At 40.9% G+C, this 20,752-nt stretch overlaps 1 protein-coding gene across 1 annotated transcript in view; it reads right to left on the bottom strand.

Moving 5' to 3' along the window:
* Positions 1-20,752, bottom strand: part of LOC111866613 (glycine receptor subunit alpha-4) — an 87,623-nt gene that overhangs the window by 37,486 nt on the left and 29,385 nt on the right. The window contains exon 3 of the mRNA XM_023855734.2: positions 3,879-3,958. Within this exon, the coding sequence (XP_023711502.1) occupies positions 3,879-3,958 (80 nt within the window). The remainder of the gene's footprint in view (positions 1-3,878; positions 3,959-20,752) is intronic.

The following is a 20,752-nucleotide window of genomic DNA, read 5'->3' as shown; positions in this document are numbered from 1 at the left end:
GGTCTAATCTCGGTGAGCCCATCAGTGAAAGTGTCTCGCTAATCTGAAGGGGCAGTGTTATGAGATGAGGCTAACTTCGTGCAAATTCATCGTTCAGAACCCCCACGGGGAACTTGGACGCGTCAAATTAATGTTACATGCCGTACGTTGCTCTAATGGGCTAAGATGCCTATCAAAGGGCACGGAGTGACCCATCTGACTTGGTAATTGCAGCCTCTTCCTAGGTGTACAGAACACGAACTGCAGTAAACGTCGCATAACATGATGCCTGCGACAGGTGAAAACCTGTATTGTGCATGTTATCTTTAGATACATTTTTTTATAGTGAAATGGCCCGTTGAAATTCAAGTGTGAATCATTTCTCTCATATCTTCATCCATTTCCTCCATACAGTTAAAAGAGTGAACTGAGTTGTGTTTTATCCATCAGATGCAGTATTTTTCGAAAATGCAGCTGTAACCCGCGTAAATTTGAGAAAGCTACATGTTTCCATGGCAGTGATTTTGGAAAAATATAATACTCAGTCGTTAACCATTTCGTGCTTTTAGCCTACTTTCCTTATTTTGGAAAAAGAAATATGATATATGGTTATGAGATCGCCTTGTTGACTCTCTGTATATCCCCCCCCCCTTTAATTTTTGTAAGTAGGCATACAAGATTACCTTGCTGTCTGTGCGTCCTCCATTCTTTGGTTTTCTATGCGGTCCGTGCTGTATAAAGAAAGTAAGCGATTCTTTCTTCCTGAAACTTCTTGTATATGAATATTAATTTTATTCCTTACAAGGATTTAGTATAAAACACAGTTATTACCAACTTAACTTATTAAATAAACCAAGGGTCTTGCGTGAGGGGTTGAGATTTACTAGCCTGTCAAGAAATCCCTGCTGTTACGTTACCTGAAGTAGGTTCATAAATGTAATCACTGGATCTCAGCCCGAGTCACTTCAGTCCAGTTAACATCTACACAAGCCGTTACTTTCCATGACTGCTGACACGGTTCCTTATTTTATAAGCATATTCTTTCCTACTAAATGCCACCCATACATGAGGGGAAATGACTTGCTTTTGCATAAGATGTTATCCTTCCTTCTTCCCTCCCTCTCATTTCCTATTATCCTGTTCCTTTGGCTTACAGAATATATTACAAGTTATAGTAATGAGTAAAGTGTCTGATCTAGTTAACCGCTATTTCTTCCATAGGAACCTTATGTGATTTTACAAATAAAGCGATCTATCTGCAGTAATAATTCTTATCACTATATGGCGCCAAGGCGCTAATAGTAGAAACAATGTGTGTTGTCTTTTTTTTTATCATGAATTTAATTAGTATTCCGTATTCCGTATTGAGGGGGTGGGTTTCCCCATGCACTTAGACCGGTTACTGGTCCATTGTGCGTCCCCCTTTAATTTCTACTGTCTCCATACCCTACCGGTACTGGTGCTTACTATCAGCCCCTTTCTGCCAGCGAGGTTCCAACCTCTTACTGGCAGTGGTATCTAATAGTTAGTCCCTTTCTGTCAGCGAGGTCGTCCCTCCTCTGGCAGGGGTTCCTAGTCCCTTTCTGCCAGCAAGGTTTCTACCCTCTACTTGGCAGTGGTATCTAATACTTTAGTTCCTTTCTGTCAGAGAGATCCCCCCTCCTCTGGCAGTGGTACCTGATACTTCCCCAATCTACCGGAGGAATTAGAAACTAGTTGGGCGGGAAATTTGGCCTAATTTTGCTTAGAGGTCTCCTAGAGACATGAGGTTCTTTTACGTGCCGTAAATCTACGACACGGGACCCACGGCTTAAAGTCCCTCCCGGACAACTTGTTCCCTGAATTTTTCCGCCCTTAAAAATTCCACGACCTCCGCCGGGTTTTTGAACCCGCGTACCTTGAGTCATGAGGTGGGAACGTTACCCCTAGACTACGGAGGCCGCTAATTTAATTAGTAAGCATAAGTCAGTACTTATTTGTTACAGTGCACTACCTTCCATGTGCCGCTTAAGTGGTAAAGTGGCATGTTATTGTTCACATTGTTTATGGTGTTCATTTAAGATGTATGGAGAAGCTTACAGAAGAAGAATTATGTTAGAGTTAAAGAAAATGTATGTTAGAAGATGTAGGAATTTCATTACCGTATTTCTGTACCGTTTTTTTATTGGTTCAGGGCGGGAAGCGAATATTTCAGTTAATATTAAATATTAAAGTATTAAAATGAAAATTGGATACAGTAAAAATTATTCGTGTTCCAAAACCCGAATGGCTTGAATACTTCAAAGCACACAGGAATAATGACTCTAGAAATTCTACCTTAAACAAAGACAGGATAAATTTAAAAAAGTTTTAAAACTTTTAACAATACATCTCAAGATTATGGGAACATAAACAGGGAACATATAAATGTCTGTTGCTGGAACTAGCAGTGTTATGTAAAAATTTATGTTTATGTGGACTTGTATTTTAGAAGATATAATTTATGTAAGATTTGAGATTTTCACGGCGGTGAATATGAAGAATGCCGTCTTCTGGGATGTGATGTCGTGTAGATATTGTGTAAACCGAAGTTTCGGAGGAACGTATTGCCTCCATCTTCAGGGTATATAAGTCCGCGAGTAAGGAACCAGTGTGAGCAGGTGGCTGCTGCCCGCACACAAGAGTTACACTGAACCACAACCCAGGAGACGGTATTCGACATAATTTATTTCAGAAATGAGGACTATATCATTGCAGAAACATACAATGACGAATGGAGACGTGTAAAGTGTGTTGAGTCACCGTGTTGCATCTGAGGCTCTCACAACTCTGACTGTGACTGGGGTGTAACACCGTGTATTCCTGTACAAGTCCATCAGTGTTTTGGAGGGACTGAAGAGCGAGCAAGCGAGCTAGGCCTCTCGTCTGATTCTTGTTAGTTACTTGTCAGTTTCACTTTTCGACACGACACAACACTGAAGATGGAAGCAATACGTTCCTCCGAAATATCAATGGACCTCTACCAGACTACATGATACCACATTCAAAAAGATATTACTCAGTATAGAGGAATGAATTTATTAAACTTTGAAGAAAGCAGTCTTCTGGGCTTTGGCGCCGTGTATATGTGGTGTTAACCGACGTTTCGGAGGAACGTATCGCCCCNTCCAGGAAAAGTGATAATGTGGTAGTTTTTCCATTTGCTTTCCACATCGCAGTACAACAGCCGTTCAAACCACTCTGGTCACGCCTGTTGCTATACGAACTTGAACCATCTCGAGCATCATTTGTTCTGTGCTTCAAGTCGCTGCTGATGACGCTGCTTCCGGCATCAGTTTTTGGTTTTTGGTGTCTCTCTTCGTCTGATGCCTACCCTTTTGACCTGTCCAGCAAGGGAGGCCCTGCCAGTAGCTACGCTACCGCTGGTATAGCTCTCAGGGTCCTTGGCATACTCAAACCCCCTCACCACGATAAGGTGGAGACACCAACGAGAGGGGTTCACAAAATAGGACTATTTTATGCCATGTAGTATCTCACTACAAATTTCAGTTAGGCCTATTGTATTTATTGAAAGCCAGTAATCCCATTAAATATTATTCGGGCTTTCGCTAAGCAGGATCTTGTCATTAAAGTTTCACTGTACTTTGCCTATAATATTTCCACCGCGTGGAGGACCCACAGATAATGAGACGGTTTTTAAGGCGCGTCCACACTACTCGTGCTCGTGCGTCAGGAGCTTACTGCTACCGGAAAATCAGGATCTGAAGCTGACGAAGTGGACGCCCAGACTGATTTGCATACAAAGCCTTCGCATTTCTTCACAACAGATATCAGCTCCAGATCCTGATTTTCCGGCAGCAGTAAGCTTCTGACGCACGAGCACGAGTAATGTGGACGCGCCTTAACAGTAGCTTACTCACCTCTTTGCTCTCGTCCACTGCAGAAACACGGTTAATGAACAGAGATATAAACACGTCTGTTCTTTTTCCTCTAAATTTCCCTGAAAGAAACGGAAATTAATATTAAAACATCATTCTGATGTTACCAGAAATATATGTCTTCGCTCTTCTTTAGTTCCAATGATGTAGGAGGGCTGACCACAGTGGCCGCGCTGTCTATAAAGGGCCCATACAAGTACGAGCCTGGCTCGCGAGTCCGGCTCGGAGGGCTTGACTCGGAAGCCGGTCTCGAATTATTTTCACCACAAACGCAAGAGCTGACTCCCAACTTTGCGATCCATTCACGGACGAGTTTGGCTCATTGGAACCCTAGCCGAGTCGGAATCGCGAGCCAGGCTTGTACGTGTATGGGCCCCTTTAGACATGAACTGCCTTCGCCCGCCCAAACACTGGGATCGTGGATGTCTGTGTTAGGTAGCAGCCTTGCGACGGGCTGATCCCCGTCAAAGGAGTCCTACCGACTGTCTTAGATTAAGAAACTGAAATGAAACGAAACGTTTCACGAATGTCCTATGCTCCAAATGGTAGCAACAGGAATAGAATAAGTTGAAGAAGATAATTGTAAAGAGGGATATATGATTACAAATTACGCCTTTGCTGAAATATTCAACCCGATTCAGTAAAAAGATATTCAGACTTACTACTCGTATTTAGGCGTACAGAAGGAGATAAAAATAACCGACCATTGACACAAATCTCTAGAGGATCATGAAGATTCCCAACGTACTTTTAGGTTTGCATAAACAAATTTTTCGTTATTTTAATCTTCTCTGTCTTACACAATTTCGTTAGATAACTCAGGAGTCAACGTTTTCTCCTTACGTCTATTGGCATACCTGACATGATGTAGCACTCTCGTGGGTACGTTTATTGGCAATATATCTTAAGAAATATTGAAGTTTCGGCCGTGTCTGACATCTCAGGGGGATTTGAGCTTAGATGGAACACCGGATTTTATAACTTATTTATAAAACATATGGGTATGATCAGTCACATATCGTTACTGTCCATCCTTCATCTTCGTCACTCCAGTTCGGATCATAGGACTTGACTGAACGAGTAGGAAAAATTCTGTGTCTGCCAATCGCATGCTCCATGAGGCAGCAACCGAAACATCTGAATATTTAGGTGTTCACTCTATGTTTTTCACATTTTGTGCTTGAAACATAGAACTGACCTGTCAAAAAGTTATTAATATTTTCTATAAATACACGTATGTGGCCTAGCCGAAATATTTAGTGAAACAAGAATGCGACAAATGATGATTAAGTTAATAGTATAATATTGTAAAGGATTTACTCAAAGTGTTTCTAGGCAACGACTCTGTAAACACGGTCAACCTGCAACAGTGGGAGATGTGTCTCAGTGAACGGATGTTATTGCGCTCTGGTAGGCAACAGCGCGCCAATGAGGACGCTGGCTGGGAATCACGTGACTTGTTCTCTGTGTGGTATTCCTTATGCAACAATAAGCTGTGTTCTCTATGCGTGGTCCGTGCGGAGACCATATAACGAGAGTAACACCAGCAATTCAGATCGAAAGCCGTTTGGACGCGTGGTCGAATACCTCCACCGTGACCCTGCGAGTCGTAGGAGGCGACGAAAAGGGGAGTATCGAATCTGAGACAGTAAAATATGGTCACAAGTCCCAAGGGACTCTACCTAGAGATATACTGCACTGGCAAGGGCCAGCAGCATATACAAAAGACAGACCTGACCTCTCGTCAGAGAGTGCGCCCCACAAAAACATGATCATAACTGTCAAACAGTAATAAATATATGGTCATGAGCCCCAGATGGGGCTCCACACCAAGACTTACTGACTGGCTGACCGTCAGTCGCAATGTGACTTTGACTTGAACCTTGACAATTCAGTTCTCGGGAGGAGATAGCCACGGGTAGTTCGTAAAAGACGTGTGAAGACTTAACGTGTGAATTGAAGACTTTGTGTGTTATAATTGTATTAATCTTGAAAATGTTGTTACAACTAGTGAAGTTCCAATACACCGATTCACCAGACCAAACCCGCGTCATAACCACTCAAACACGCAACAGTGGGATCCATAACATTGAAATTACTGCAGATTTAAATAAATAAGAACTTCACATCTACCCATAGTTATGTGTGGACTTGAAAGTTGGTCCGTACTGCGATGATAGAGCGGAGATGTAATGTACTGTAAAATGAACTGACAAAGGCTTTGCATTTTAAAGGCATGGGACACAAGAGCGTGCGCTGTACATTTGGATCTAGCATGCGTGAAGACCACTGAGTGTGAATTTCTTATTTACGAAATATGTGGAACACTTTAATGCGTTGCCTCTCCCAATATCATAATTATTACGTACTTTACAAATTAGATTTCTTCCGAAGTTATTTCCTGGATATTAGAACTCATTCCTATGTAAGTCAAGTTCAAACGCTCATTCTGTTCTGCTTTACGACTGCAGGGGTCTGAGGACAGGAACTATGTCTGCCTCCTTTGCTTACAACTTTGTCACGTAAACTATGACCTTTAGCGGCTCATAACTGTGTCATGAACACGGTATCTAGCAAGGCTTGCAACCAAAGAAAATGCGTGTTTTTGTTATACGTGTTATTGCATAAGGTCAAGTACTGACCGGTATTCCGTTCTCTCGGAAATGAAAGTAGGAGTATGGCGGGGCGGGGCGGGGTGTTGGTGTCGTGCTGTTGCGACTCTGAGGGCCTGGGTGTCCTGTCGAGTGATCTCACACAAAGCGTCTGGCTCTTCATATGTTTTGACGAGCTACCATCACCAATGATCATGCTTGCACTGAAACAGTCTTTCTAAAGGCTGATTAATTTCTACTAGCTATTCATTCGCAGGAGGGAACACAAAATGATATTTCAGAACCACAAATACAAAATATTGACTTCTGATGTTCCAAAGAAATATTCGTGGAAAGGGGAACAGCTGACATCCGATGACAGGCGCTTGTTCAGTTGCCTCTTGTTTGAAGTTTGTCTTCACAACTTTTGTATTAATATTCTCAGAGTGGGTAAATCAAGGATGATGGCATGGGCGGGACTTATAGCATGTATGTAATAGATCTAAAAGATAAAGGTAACTTTGTGTCCCTGTGCTTATGGAATTAAGAACTACACCATGAAGGCGTATGGAGGAGTGGATGTATATATCCATATTTTCTTGACCTCAGCACTAGTTGGAGGTGAGTGGCCAGCTTCACGCCCCTGCTGCTTTACCTCCGTGAGAGAACCTTCGGTACCCATTGGATAGGAATTTGGATGGACCTCAGAGGCGGTCTGGACAACGTGGAGAAAAGAAAATTTTTTACCCTACCGCATCTCGAACTCCGACCCCTCGGTCGTCCAGCCCGTAGCCAGTCGCTATACCTTCTACACTTTCCCGGCTACTTATATAATAGATCTAGGTAAGATATTGTTACAAAATTTAGTTGTAAAACTTGAAGGTAATGGGCGATTTGCTTATCTAATTGTGATGGGCAGGTAATATTACCATGGACATTAGAGAAATGTGCTGTGAATTTTGGGTTGGACTCATCTGGCTAGAAATATAGACCATTGGTGTGTAGTATCAAATACCCTAATTATCCTTCTGGTCCATGAACGTCTGGAATTTCTGGACTAACTTAAGAATTACAAAATTATCAAGAACGGTTATGATGACAAGATTATTATTTAATTGGTGCGCTGCTATTTGGGGCTAATATGGCGGAGAATTGAACTTCAGGTATATGTGTGTGGATCGGAAGTTGACCTTATACCAGAAATGTTGGGCGTCGTTTTGCTGGGTGTGGTCCCAACGAATCATAATGAGAAAACTCGACAATCTATTTAGGGCTTTATCCATCTAGTTGTAATGAAAACAAAGCGATGTTATCGAGAATCATATTTGCCTGAATAACGTTCCTTTTTGTAGTTAAGTACTTTCTGTCTCTGTATTGCAGTTCCTGATTCCTTCAGCAGTTTGAAGCATAAACGGAAAGGGATAGGAAATCGTGGGAAATGCCAAATCTGTGGTTCTGCACTTCAGTTCCTACCGTAGAAGCTGGCCTCATCAGTGTTCACTAGCTTGGGCTTCGAGGAAGGACTTTATTGACCTTAGATAGTAATTTTCAATTGTAAAATATTTCCGTTGAATTATTATGGCATTAATTGCTACTTACATATTTTGGAAAATAATATGAGGAGCTGGAGAACTAGCAGTTTCCTTTTGATGCATTCAAACCGACGGAGCAGCTGCATGGATGCATACAAAAGTAACTTGAAATTTCGGAACTACCTCAGCCGTTGCTTGAAGAAGGAGGAAAAATACTCGTAAATGTCGAGATGATCGCTCGCAGGACTTCCCGGATATAATTCATTGCTTATAGCAACACACGGCTCATAACAGCAGATTTGTTACGAAATGGATGAAAAGAAAAGAATAACTTTGTCAAATTTTTCCCTTCTTCTGAGTTTTTTTTTTATTTGGAGGTATCAAGTATCAGCCGTGAAAGGGGCTATCTAGGCTCGACGTTGCTTAACAAGGATTATGGATACAGCCAAACTTTTAGTTGCATTCTCATGCATTGACTTTATGTTGTAACATGTATAGCTAGGCAACGGCGCGATAAATATTTTCGTCACGTAAACGCGCTCAACAATAGGACGCATGTTTGTAGCTCTTTGGTAGGTAACAGTCGGCGCACCAATGAGCTGGCGAGATGACTATCACGTGTCTGGCCTTCTATGGAGTCCGTGCTGCGACCGTTGCTATGCAATGGTTCGGTGAAAGCGTTACAAAAATAAAGGCTATGTTTCTGTGTGGTCCGTGCCGAAGGCTTATAAGAGAAGAGAATTCAGCGTCGTAAATTCAGTCGTAAGCTAGAGGAGCGAATTGAAATCAGGAGTACAGAAGAGTGCAGCAGATCGGTCCATGAAGACTTTGCGTATGAATTAGAAGACTCTATGTGTGCGGCAGTACAGTGATATTTGGAGTGTGTGATTCAGTGAGACTGTTATAGTTTCTGCGTTGAGATCCGTTGCCAGGAGACGACTGGTGAAGGCTGGGAATCCTAGTGCGTGTGCAGCGGGGAACTGGAAATTGTGTGCATCAGCAATAGCGCTCTATTTGAGTGTGATTAAGAGAACTTGTAACCAAGGTGCCAATAAATCCAATAATCCGAACTAGAACCCGTCATTCTTGTCACGCGTACCGTCTTACACGTCACAATATTATCTTAGTATTCCAGATATGTGTGGACTTCTGAAATGTGAGTTTAGTCATCTGAATCGAGCTCCGTTAGTAAACACAGCTCTTATCAGCCTCCCCTCCCACAATGTAAGTGCAGGGCTTGCCACGGAGCATAACATTCTCCCTTTGCGGAAATATTTGGCAGTGCACAGACTCAGGTTATTGCGAATACGTCGAATGAGAAGTCACGGAAATTCCGCAAGAAGTGATACCCCCGCTAAGGGGATTCAGTATGGTGTTAAGAGCAGAGAGCGCTGTGTTAAAAAAATCTCAACAAATTCTGAAAACTGGATGGTTTATTTGGTTCTGTGTAATTAAAATGTGACTATACACTGTGAAGCTCAGTAATAGTTTTTGAACCAGCGCATTTTGTATTCGTCTATTCTGTGGCAGAAATATCTATGAGCCAAGAGACAAAATGAGCTGCACTAAATCCTACACCCGCCCTTCACAGTGCCGCGCGGTCTAAGGCATGAACCGTTTCTCCCGCTCGATCACTAGGATCATGGGTTCGAATCCTACTTGAGACATGGATGCCTGTGTGCTTTTATTCTCTGTTTGTATTTTTCTGTGTGTAGGTAGCGGCCTTCCGACTGACTGATCCTCCGTCCAAGGCGTCCTACCGACTGTGTAAAGAGATCAAGAGACTGAAAAAGCGGCTAAGGTCCACAAGGGCTTTAGAGCCATAAATTTATAAATAGACAGACAGATAGATAGACAGACAGACAGATAGATAGATAGATAGATAGATAGACGGTTGGATAGGCGGATGGAAGGATGGACGGACAGATAAGGAAGATATGTAGACAGACAGACAGGTAGATAGATAGACAGATAAGAGAGATAGGTAGGTAGATAGACCGACAGACAGATAGATAGACAGACAGACAGGTATGTATATATATATATGGACAGATAGATAGGCGGACGGATGGATAATAACGTCTGTAGTAACTTTCGATTGTCTTTACGGTTTGTAGTTTACGATATAATGGATTTGACGAGATAAATACTAGACCATTGAGGCTAATGACTTTGGAGATAGATAAATCTGAACCAGACAAAGTTTAGAAGTCCCGAACAAAAATAAAATTGCTATAGAGAAAATTTAAGAATTATTGGACGTAATAAATTAATTTCTGTTTTGGACGAAATCATCAGAAATGACTCCACGTAAGATATCAATCCTTGCAAACTTTCGCCAAATATGGCTTAAAATGACACTGTTGATTTATGGGCCCATCAAGTTACCATCCCAGTGATCTACAGGATAAACTGTGCTTCAGTTGAGGTCAACTTCGGGTCATACGTCTAGCAGGGGACGGGTAGAATTTCAGAGGTCGAGCTTGGGGCAGAAGGCGGAAGGTGCACGGATTCAACGTCTAGAAGCACAAATGAGGCGTGACGCACACACGCTTTGAACATCTGAACGGGAGAATTGGGATCCATTTGTTTCAATCTTTAGCTTTAATTCGAAAGCGGTGCTGTAAATATCTCTCAATGGTAATGTGATTTCATTGACGGGACACGGAATTGGAATCTCTGAGTTGGACCATTTTATGCCGAGTGGAGTAGCTGGACCATAATGGGCCCGATTGTCCAGCCGCAGCTACTCGATGTGCTTCACTCCTACAGACCAGTTTTATAGATTCAGATTTTTCGAATTTTCCTTAGTTCTTTCAGAGAAATTCAGAGATAATTCCTTAAGGCACGTACCGGTCCCAATTACATGGCTTCACACCCAAGCTGATAGAACTCTCCAATAATACAGCCTTAAATCATATTTAGAGGACATTTCTACTACTTTAAATAGGTTAATGTTGATATTTCTCTTTCCTGCCTAACCAAACTTTCGTATATAATTCGCACATCTCGTACAGCCTTGGAGTCTGTAACTCGCGATGTGACCTCAAATTAATGTCACGTTTCATATGTGAGTGTGTGACTATTGAAGGGGTTCGGAATAGTGAATGGATTTATTGACAGCTTGTACAAGCGACTGGTAACTACAAGCAATTACAGCGCTATTGCTAATTTCCACAATTCACAAATAAATCAAAGCACCTGCTAAACCTTCATCAGTCTTTCCCTAGCAGCAGCTTCTAACAGTGGAGATTCCTCAGCTTCACACCTTCAAATCCTTTCTTCACAGCCGCCCAATCAGAACTCTTGTCAACTGTCAACTCAACTATAGAACTATCTTTTCTCGCCTTCCCTTGCAGAACTCAACTGGACTGGTTGCTCCAGTTCGTTTCTTTATCACTCCTCCTCGCGGACCACACAGACAACACCCCGTTTTTCCCGTTGCCGCGGAAAAGTGTTTACCGAGCCGTTTCCCAGAAATTGTCCTCATATAACCGCCCATCCCACGATCGTTGCATAGCAACGGCTTTACACGCTACATTGCTTAGAAGTAAGATGCAAGAACGTTTGTGAGTTGTGAACTAATGTAAGTCGTTCTAAACGGTTCTGACGATTGCGAGCCACACTGAGGGTTACTGAGTTTCTGGACTTTGTCAGTTGTACAGTATCCTAGAAAAGCTGAACATGTTTCCGTCCTCAGGTGAAAGGTTTGGGGTACCTAGTCACTTGGTTCCCTCAGAGCTACTCCCAGTCTCTGCACTTCGACAATGGAAGACGATTCAATAGTCATGAGATCCTGCAGCTGAGAACATATGAGTCACTGTATGTACTACAAGCTTTAACGTTAAGACATTCTACATGTCGTCCACACGGAGAATCTATGGGTTTCTTGTGACTCTCAGGAGAAGTTTAAATTATTTTCCAAACTAATTTTAATAGGTTAGACTTTTTAAGACACGATGTGTTTTCGTTGAGGTAGGAATTGACGTTTAATTATTATTTATATAAATTTAGTTTTACGAGTGTTAAATTATTATTCATAATTACCCCTTTTAGATTTTGAGTAAGATACGACAAGTCTATACGAGTGTTATATATACTCCTTTACGTAGTCGTGAACTTTTCCCCAATTTCCTGACCCTTGGCTTCTCTTGCAACGTTTGAATCTTCATCACAATTCCCAGCGCCCTTGATATTACGTGCTCGTCTCAACTTCATCATGAGCTATCTACCAAGTCACCGTACCGTGGTATTAATGTAGGCACCTCGCTTCAACCTGACTGGCTGCTGTGGTTTCCATTCTCTTACAGGACATAACGCTACATTTGGCTTATTACACACTCAACGCTCTCCTGCCCACGCTAGACGAGTTATGCTTTCGCGTTATATAATAAATGGTAGCTGGGAATTTGAGCGTGATTCATTATGAGGTGATGTTTCAACTGAAAAAAAATTATTTAATGGTGAATGACGAGCATGAATGTAGAACAGATACAATTCGGAAAGAATAGGTTTTGAGGTATTTTGGAAATTTTATCCTAACTTTTACATCGAAAAGTTCAGCATATTAGGTAGCCAGTAGCTTTGCCGTAATTCGAAATATTGTAGTAAATTGCCACTCCACAGATACTCTGGATGAATCGTTTATCGTTTGTTCTCTAGTATTTTGAAACAATGCACTTTTGTTGAATAATCCATGCCTGGCAATATTCGAAGAAGGGCGCCAGCAATGGGTTTCTATATATACTGATCGCTTTATGTTCAATGTCTTCGTTGAAATTTGTTTCAGAATATATTCCATCCTACATCTAAATACATATTCACATTTTTATAATTTCTTAAATTATAGGAATAGAAGATATTAATAAGTCTTCCGTTTCGCTAAATGTATTTATTAAGCACCAGTATCAAAGCCCATGGTGTTGTTAATTATCGTCTTTAAAATTTACATTAGCACACCATGTCGTCCAAACCTGCTCTGGGGTCCACCCAACCCCCTATCCAAAGTGAACCGGAGGTTCTTTCCCTGGAGATAAAGCGACTGGGGCCTGAACCCGACCACTCATCTTCAGCTAGTGTACAGATCAAGAAAATGTGGATCCACACCTCCACTCCTCTGTAAGTCTTCATGACGTAGTGCTTAATTAGTTAAACAAATGGAAATTTTCTCCTTATCTATAGTAACACTAAGTATTGAATCTAACACAAATTCTAAATTACAGAAATATCACATAGGAATTTTGCGGTGACCCGTACATAACGTTGTAGCCAGAATGTGAGGGTGTTGTCTATGTGGTTTATCATCAGTGACAAAAATGCTCTTTTTGAACAATACCCTTATTTAGAATATTCCGACGGAATTGTTTGAAACGCATCCGGGTTTTACTTCTTTGGATTTCTCAGCGATACTTTTTTATATTCAGAAATATCGTCAGCCTTGTGTCTAACCCCAAACCTGGATTATGAGTTCTGTGTTGATGTCCCTCAGTGACAGGGTGGCCCAGTTTTACCCCCAGGCGCCGGATTCCCTTTTCATCACCTTCTACCACTCGCAGGGATACGGTGGAGGCATCTTAACCCGCCTCCACACTATATATATCAGTAGTTAACGAGCCCTCACACTTGTCATATCGAATCACATCAGCGTCCTACAATTGTACCTACAGATGTGTAATCTAATTTTAGCTAGGTGCTATAACAGAAGAGCTCATCGCCGTGTAACGCGACAACTTCTCCTACACTGCAGTGTTGCACGTAGCCTAATCGTGTCCGTACTGGCGGACTTCCTTGTAAGGCATTCGCTGTACAAGTTGAACAGAACTGGTGATAAACAGCATCCTTGTCGAACTCCTCTTCCAATCTGCACACTTCCTGTCTCCCCTCTGTCCAGTCTGTTTTAAATATTTGGGTAGCTTGTTAACAGATGATGGAAGATGTACTAGTGAAATTAAATCCAGGATTGCCAAGGCAAAAGCTGCATTTAGCAAGTAGAATCTTTTTACCAGCAAGTTGGACTTAAATTTGAGGAAGAAACTAGTGAAATGCTACATTTGGAGCATAGCTCTGTATGGGGCTGAAACATGGACACTTAGGGCAGTAGATCAGAAACATCTGGAAAGTTTCGAAATGTGGTGTTGGAGAAGGATGGAGAAGATCAGTTGGACCGATTATGTGAGAAATGAAGAAGTGTTAATTAGAGTCAGTGAGCAGAGGAATATCCTACACGAAATAAGAAAACGGAAGGCTAATTGGATTGGTCATGTTTTACGCAGAAACTGCCTTCTAAAAGAAGTTATCGAAGGAAAGATAGAGGGGCGGATAGAAGTGACAAGAAGACGAGGAAGAAGACGTAAGAAGATGCTGGATGACCTTGGGAACAGAAGAGGGTACTGTTATTTGAAGGAGAAACCTATAGATCGCATTAAGTGGAGGACTTGTTTTGGAAGAGACCGTGGACCTGTCGTCTTGACAGATTACTGATGATGATGACTGGCGGACCCTGGGACGTTGTTACTGCAGACTTTCGTCGAAAAATGTGTACAGTGATTAGGGTTTGAAGTTCTGAGAGCGCTGATTATGAAGTATTATGTCTTCTGAACTATGATGTCAAAAAAGCGATTAGGTTTATCTCATTTGAGAGCGTCTCCTTTGTATTCTGAAGCCATTAAATGAATCTCATTTCGAAATATTTAAAGTTGTTTTAGCTCATCTGGGTTACTTGTTTCTAGCTGTAATACTGAACTAATGGTTGTACTGTATAATATACGGACTTCTGTACACACAACAAAATCATCGTGGTGATACAACAGTAAGCCAAGACCTTCCCATTAAATCGGTAACAAGGACTCTATGTGACATATTAATAAGAGCATTGATGTTATAATAAAACCAACAGATGGCGTTTCCCACATTGTACTGTCACGTCAGAGTGTATAAGAAGTAAGCCGACACTGTACGATTATATATATATATATATATAAAGTGTGTTCGGAAAGTCACGCAACCACATGGCATTGTTATGAAATTCCAGTTACCGGATAGATTCTTTGGATGATGATGCTGTAATTTATATTCTGCTTGAATTTCAGCCGACTTATTGAATATCCTGCTGTTCATGGTCTTTCCCAGTCTTTCCAGGTGGTTACCAAAATATATCTTTGAACAGGTTTCTACATTCTTCTTTCAAATCCCCATTTGTTCCAACATTCATCTTTACATTTCACTGGACATTGTGTAGCCTATATATACAGCTCAAAAATTTCCCTTGAACAAGTAAATGCTCCGAGACTCGTGAGAGAGTAGAATATGATCATGAGTCACGTGGGACGCGGAACCAGGAATCGCTGTTCTGGGGAGGCCCAGATGCAATTTAGCAATAAGCCAGTCAAAGTGTGTCGGATAGGGTTATAGTTATATGAAGTGACTAGCAGCAGTTAGATTCCTCATCTTCTCTCGAAGTGAAAGCCCTCTTTCCGTGTCTGGAAAGATTAAAACCCTGGTTATGGGGTTCGACGTCCCCCAAACCGAGATTGGCTGTGCTGGCGAGGGCAGGCAGCAGTTTACTATTCCATTACACTCTTCAACAAGCCAAGTGTAAATAAATAAACAAAACCGAATAAATAAATAAATGAAAGATGAACCAATTAAACATCAAACAAGAGTATAAACGGAGGGCACCGTCAATATTGACCACTGTTTGCTGTATTGTCGTCACTTATCGTCATGGCCTATTTGTGCTGTATTCACACATATTTTCTGACGATTTATGGCAGGGTCTAATAAACGGGGTTCGGATTGGATGATTGGATTTATTGCTTACTCCTTTAAAGTCACTCGTAATCACAGTAAATTACAAATCTCATAATAAATTTTAAGCCGAACCCTTCTTCCTTGACTTCCAAGGACTCGCTCCATTCTGGTCTCTCTCTATTCTAATCTGAAGAGCAACTGACTTCATTCTGATTTGAATGGCCTCTTACATAGCGTTTCCGTATCCAAGGAAATGTCTTTGATCACTCGTATCCACGGAAATATACCGTAACGAGTTTGTTTCCACGAATCCGTCCCTACGGAAACGTGTTTTTCACTCCTTACGTAGCAGTGGATCTACATGTCACACTATATGTATGGATATAATTGCGGAATGTCTTAGTTCCTTGATTAGACTACGATTATAATTGGCTATCTATCTATCTATCTATCTCTCTATCTCTCTGTCTGTCTGTTTGGCTATCTATCTGTCTGTCTCTCTGTCTATCTCTCTCTCTATCTATCTATCCATCTTGTGGACCTTGGCCACTTTTTTCAGTTTCTTCATCTATACACCGACGGTAGGACTCCTTGGATGGGTAATCAGTCCATCGCAAAGCTGTTACCTATACACACAGACATCCATGCCTTGTGAGTGGGATTCGAACCCACGATCAGCGTTTGAACGGGCGAAGACAGTTCATGCCTTCGACTGCTCGGCCACTGTGCCCGGCACAGAAGTAAGCTAGGCAATTACTAAAAATGAGTACGAACCCGAGAACCAGAAGAAGCACGGGGATACTTCAATAATCGAACATCCCGGTTCGGTGGCTAGCGCGCATACTCCATACTCAGGAGGTCCTAAGTTGAGGACCAGTTGTACCGAGTGTGGAATTCGTGTTTTTCTTCAGAACGCCTTAGTACTATCTCAAATTGGGCTGTGACAGCTTCCTTCCTTATCCTTTCCGATTAATGATTCTCTAATCACCCTATATTTCGACCCTCCATAATCTGATACTCTGAAAGCATCCCCAAATAAACAATAAATAAATAATGTAGTGTAGTGGAGGAAGACGTAAATTTTGTTGGTATAATTTATTATTTTAGACCTGTACTCTTAATTAATTTAAGTACACGCATAAGAACAGCACACGTTGGAGAGCTTTGTCTGTTTAATTGCATGCTTCACCTCAGGAGTCGTCCAGTCCATCATAGCACCCACTTTACATATAACACAATTATAGCTTCATCAATTTTCCTGAAACCTCTCATCGTGTTGGTTATTATTTCTTGACTTAATAAACTATACAGGTCCCTGACGTGTATAAATATTTGGGAATAGTTACTGATCTTGTGAATATTTAACGTGACACAATTAAAACCCATACATTTATATCCAGTATGCATTAAGAACTCGAGATTTATGCTGCTCCCATACTCCCACGTAATAGGCGCACGCGATAGCTTAGCTGCTTGAGGCACTATGCTACTAGCCGGAAGGTCGCTGGTTCGAATCTCTACGAGGTGGATTCTTTTTTCAGTTGACCTAATCCTTCCAACCACACTATGGCCCTAGTGTCGACTCAGCCTCTAATAGAAATGAATACCAGGAATTTTCCTGGGGGGTAAAGAGCGACAGGCGCGTAAGTCTGACAACTTCACCGCCATCTGTGAGCCGATTGCCTAGAGAATATGTGGGAGCCTCGACGTCTCACAACCTTATTAGCCTTCACGGCCTGTTACAGGGATAAATTTACCTGTTTACCTATGTAACAGATTGTACATCCGTCACGTTCTTTCGTCTTGTTTTTTGCCTGTGCATCTGACTAATATAAGCCATATGCCAGACTTAGTTCTATGTTTAGTTCCTTCCTTTGACGCTACAGCCCCAGTTTGTGCCTTGACCTACCTCCATGAAAATATCCGTTTTACTTCAGTTTACTAGATCTTAGACATTCGGTAGGACTCCTTGGGTCGGTGATCAGCTCTTCGCAAAGCCTATGTTTATTTACTTATGGCATATTTAACCATGTATCCATGTCTTAGACTATATAGCACTGAATCATAGTGTTATTTGTTATTAATGAATTGGAAATGTTGTGGAAGACAACAGTCATGGCCTAACTTGAGACACTGTCCAAGAAATTTTCTGGAGGTGCTGCGGAAAATCATGACATGAATTGAGAAAAATGTTCCTGAAAGTATGCGAGAGTGTGAGGTGACAAATAAAACTGGAGGGGTTGCTCTCACACAAACTAATGTTTTTTTATTTTCATTTCACATGTTTCAGCCCATATAGGCCATCATCAGGTGATCCTTGAGGAAATATAATAATTGCTACGTAGTACGTATGAAATACAGTGCCAGTATAAAAATGTGAATTGATAAATATAAAACATTTTTGTTTGTGTGACGGCAACCCCTCCAAATTTTCTTTTTTGCAAACATCACAAACAGGATACAGCACTACAATATATGGTCGTGAGTTTGAGGAATTTTCCCGACGTCTCTAAAGAAAACCACGAAGAACGTACGGGCCGGGATTAGAACCTGGAATCTCTCGTATTCAAAGCGCGATTGTCACCCACTTGACCGGAACACTGGGTACTGTAACATTTGTTTCATGTTTCTGCTGATAATGCAGCCCTGTATATAACATCAGATAGTTTGTTTTGGAACTCCGGTTAACAGCGTGAAGTGTGAAATATAAACAAAAAGTCACTACAGTTCGTGTATCGTTTCGCGACTGCTTTATTGCTCTGGCAGTCGTAATGTACGTATTTTGTAATTGAATCTAACCGTCTGAAGTTGGTCAGTGTGTAAATAAACGAGTGTACTACAGCAGATACTGACATTTCAAAGCCACTTCCGATGATGTGAAATGTGTTAGGTCACGTGGCATTTAGCAATTCAAATTAATTTAGCCTCACTGCAGTATCCATATTTGTTAAAACAGTGCGCATATGGAAATGGATGCCGATAGGAAATATGTTCAATACATGCGTTTAATTATGTACATTTATTAAACTTGTTTGAAGGCCACTCTGGTGATTTGTTGGTGATTTGAAGTAGATGCGCATATATATATTTTAGAATGACTATTTAATTGGTTTAAATTGTGTAAACTGCGCTGGTTATTCGCGACTGTCAACAAATTGAGCAAATAACTTTGAATGAAGCCAGTCAATTTCTTAGGCAATTTCGGTATCAGTGTCCCTTCACGGCAGGTGTAATAATTTTACTTATGACTGTCTTGAATCATAAAATGGCCACACAACTGTTGTGCCTCTTATAGCACTATGATTCTATACCCAAAGCTTAGTTTGTAATAATTACTCCCGCCATTTAAAGGTTTTAATAATGTCCATAAAGCAGGCTCCTTATTGAGAAGCTACTAGTCGCTTAGCTGTTCAGAATATTTCCATCCGCTTATGGAACACTAAAATTAATACGGTGTTCCAAAGAACTCACCAATGTCCTTTATACTTTGGCAGATTAAACCAGTCCCCATTCTTAAACGCTTTTCCTTTCAGATCTTTTTAATATTATCCTCTCATTTAGCTTTAGGTTCTCCAAGTGGTTTCTTCCCTTCGGCTTTAGGACTGAAATTTCATATATTTTTATTGTCATGCGTACACGTGCTACATGCCCTACCTATAACATCCTCCTTAATTTCTTAACCCTTATACAAATTGGAGAGAAGTAAAAATTATGAAGATCCTCGTTAGGAACATTTCCCCAGATACTTTTTATCTTTTGTTCAGTTTACAGCACAGCCAACTGCTGGAACAACGACGCACTTAATCTTATAATTCGCGCTTAATTTGTTTGAATTTTTGTTTTGTATTCATAAATTTTCATCTTTGTTTGGCGATACCTCTGCCATTTACGCTTCTTAAAGACATGATAGTTCTACAATCTGTAGGATTGCGGGCCTATTGCTGGTATTGTCTCCTCTGATAAGTAATATTACTTGTAGCGAGATATTAAAGACAACAACATTTTTATATAGGCAATTTTTAGTTACTTTTCACAGAGTTTTAAAAATCTATATGGTCTTTGTGAACCGAGAGTACTAGTCCCGAAATTATTTCAACGATTTTGACACATCTGATGTTATATTTGAAACATTATATCCGTAATATTATTATTATTAGAATATCCTAAACATGAATACATTTCTCGTGTAGATAGGGACTAGCGCTATCGATTGGGCGCACCTAAGTAGGTTTTACCTCAAGACGAAATGAGAATCCAATTTTCAAAACGTTATGTTTTAAATAAAAGACAGGATGGTATTTTAAATAAAACAGGACGATAGATAACGTCCAGAAACATAATATTTTTATTAGACTAGCAACTCACGCGCAACGATTACAGCATCAGATAATTGTGATAACAAATTTTATTTATATTTAGAAAAAATTCCTTGTTCCCTAATATCCTGGCTCTTACCTACGTATTTTACAATTTTACTCATGACTTTACAGCATTTACAAACCTCCTGTGCTGTAAAACACTGGCAACGAAAAGGAAACTCCACTCTACTTCACTGAGTCTGAACAACAAATGTTTTGAACGTGCAGGATTTTGTAAGATAAAAGGCACCAAATGTCGATGAATTAAGCAGTGTAAGCATCTGTGCCTGCTGCTGTTGATAGTAATTAAACCGACACGCAAGTAAGTGGACATAAGCTATGCAGATTTTGAATTCCATGGTAACTGAAGTGTTCGCTTATGAAAGAAGGAAGAAATAAAGGGGAAAATAATGAAGAAACTTGGATGGATGAATAAATGGATGAACGGGTAGGTTTGAGGAAAGAAGAAGAAAAGAAAGGGTCAAGTGGCTTGACGCTCGGATCAATATTTTTGATATTGTGCTCTATAATAGCGGGAAGCTATAAATAGCTGCATGGTATATATATACTCCGTACCACGTGGGCGTGCCTTAGTTACATATTGATTACGACAGAGGGGAATTGTG

Source organism: Cryptotermes secundus, unplaced genomic scaffold, assembly GCF_002891405.2.
Source record: "Cryptotermes secundus unplaced genomic scaffold, Csec_1.0 scaffold885, whole genome shotgun sequence".
NCBI lineage: Eukaryota > Metazoa > Arthropoda > Insecta > Blattodea > Kalotermitidae > Cryptotermes > Cryptotermes secundus.
This window is presented reverse-complemented; position numbering and strand designations above follow the sequence as displayed.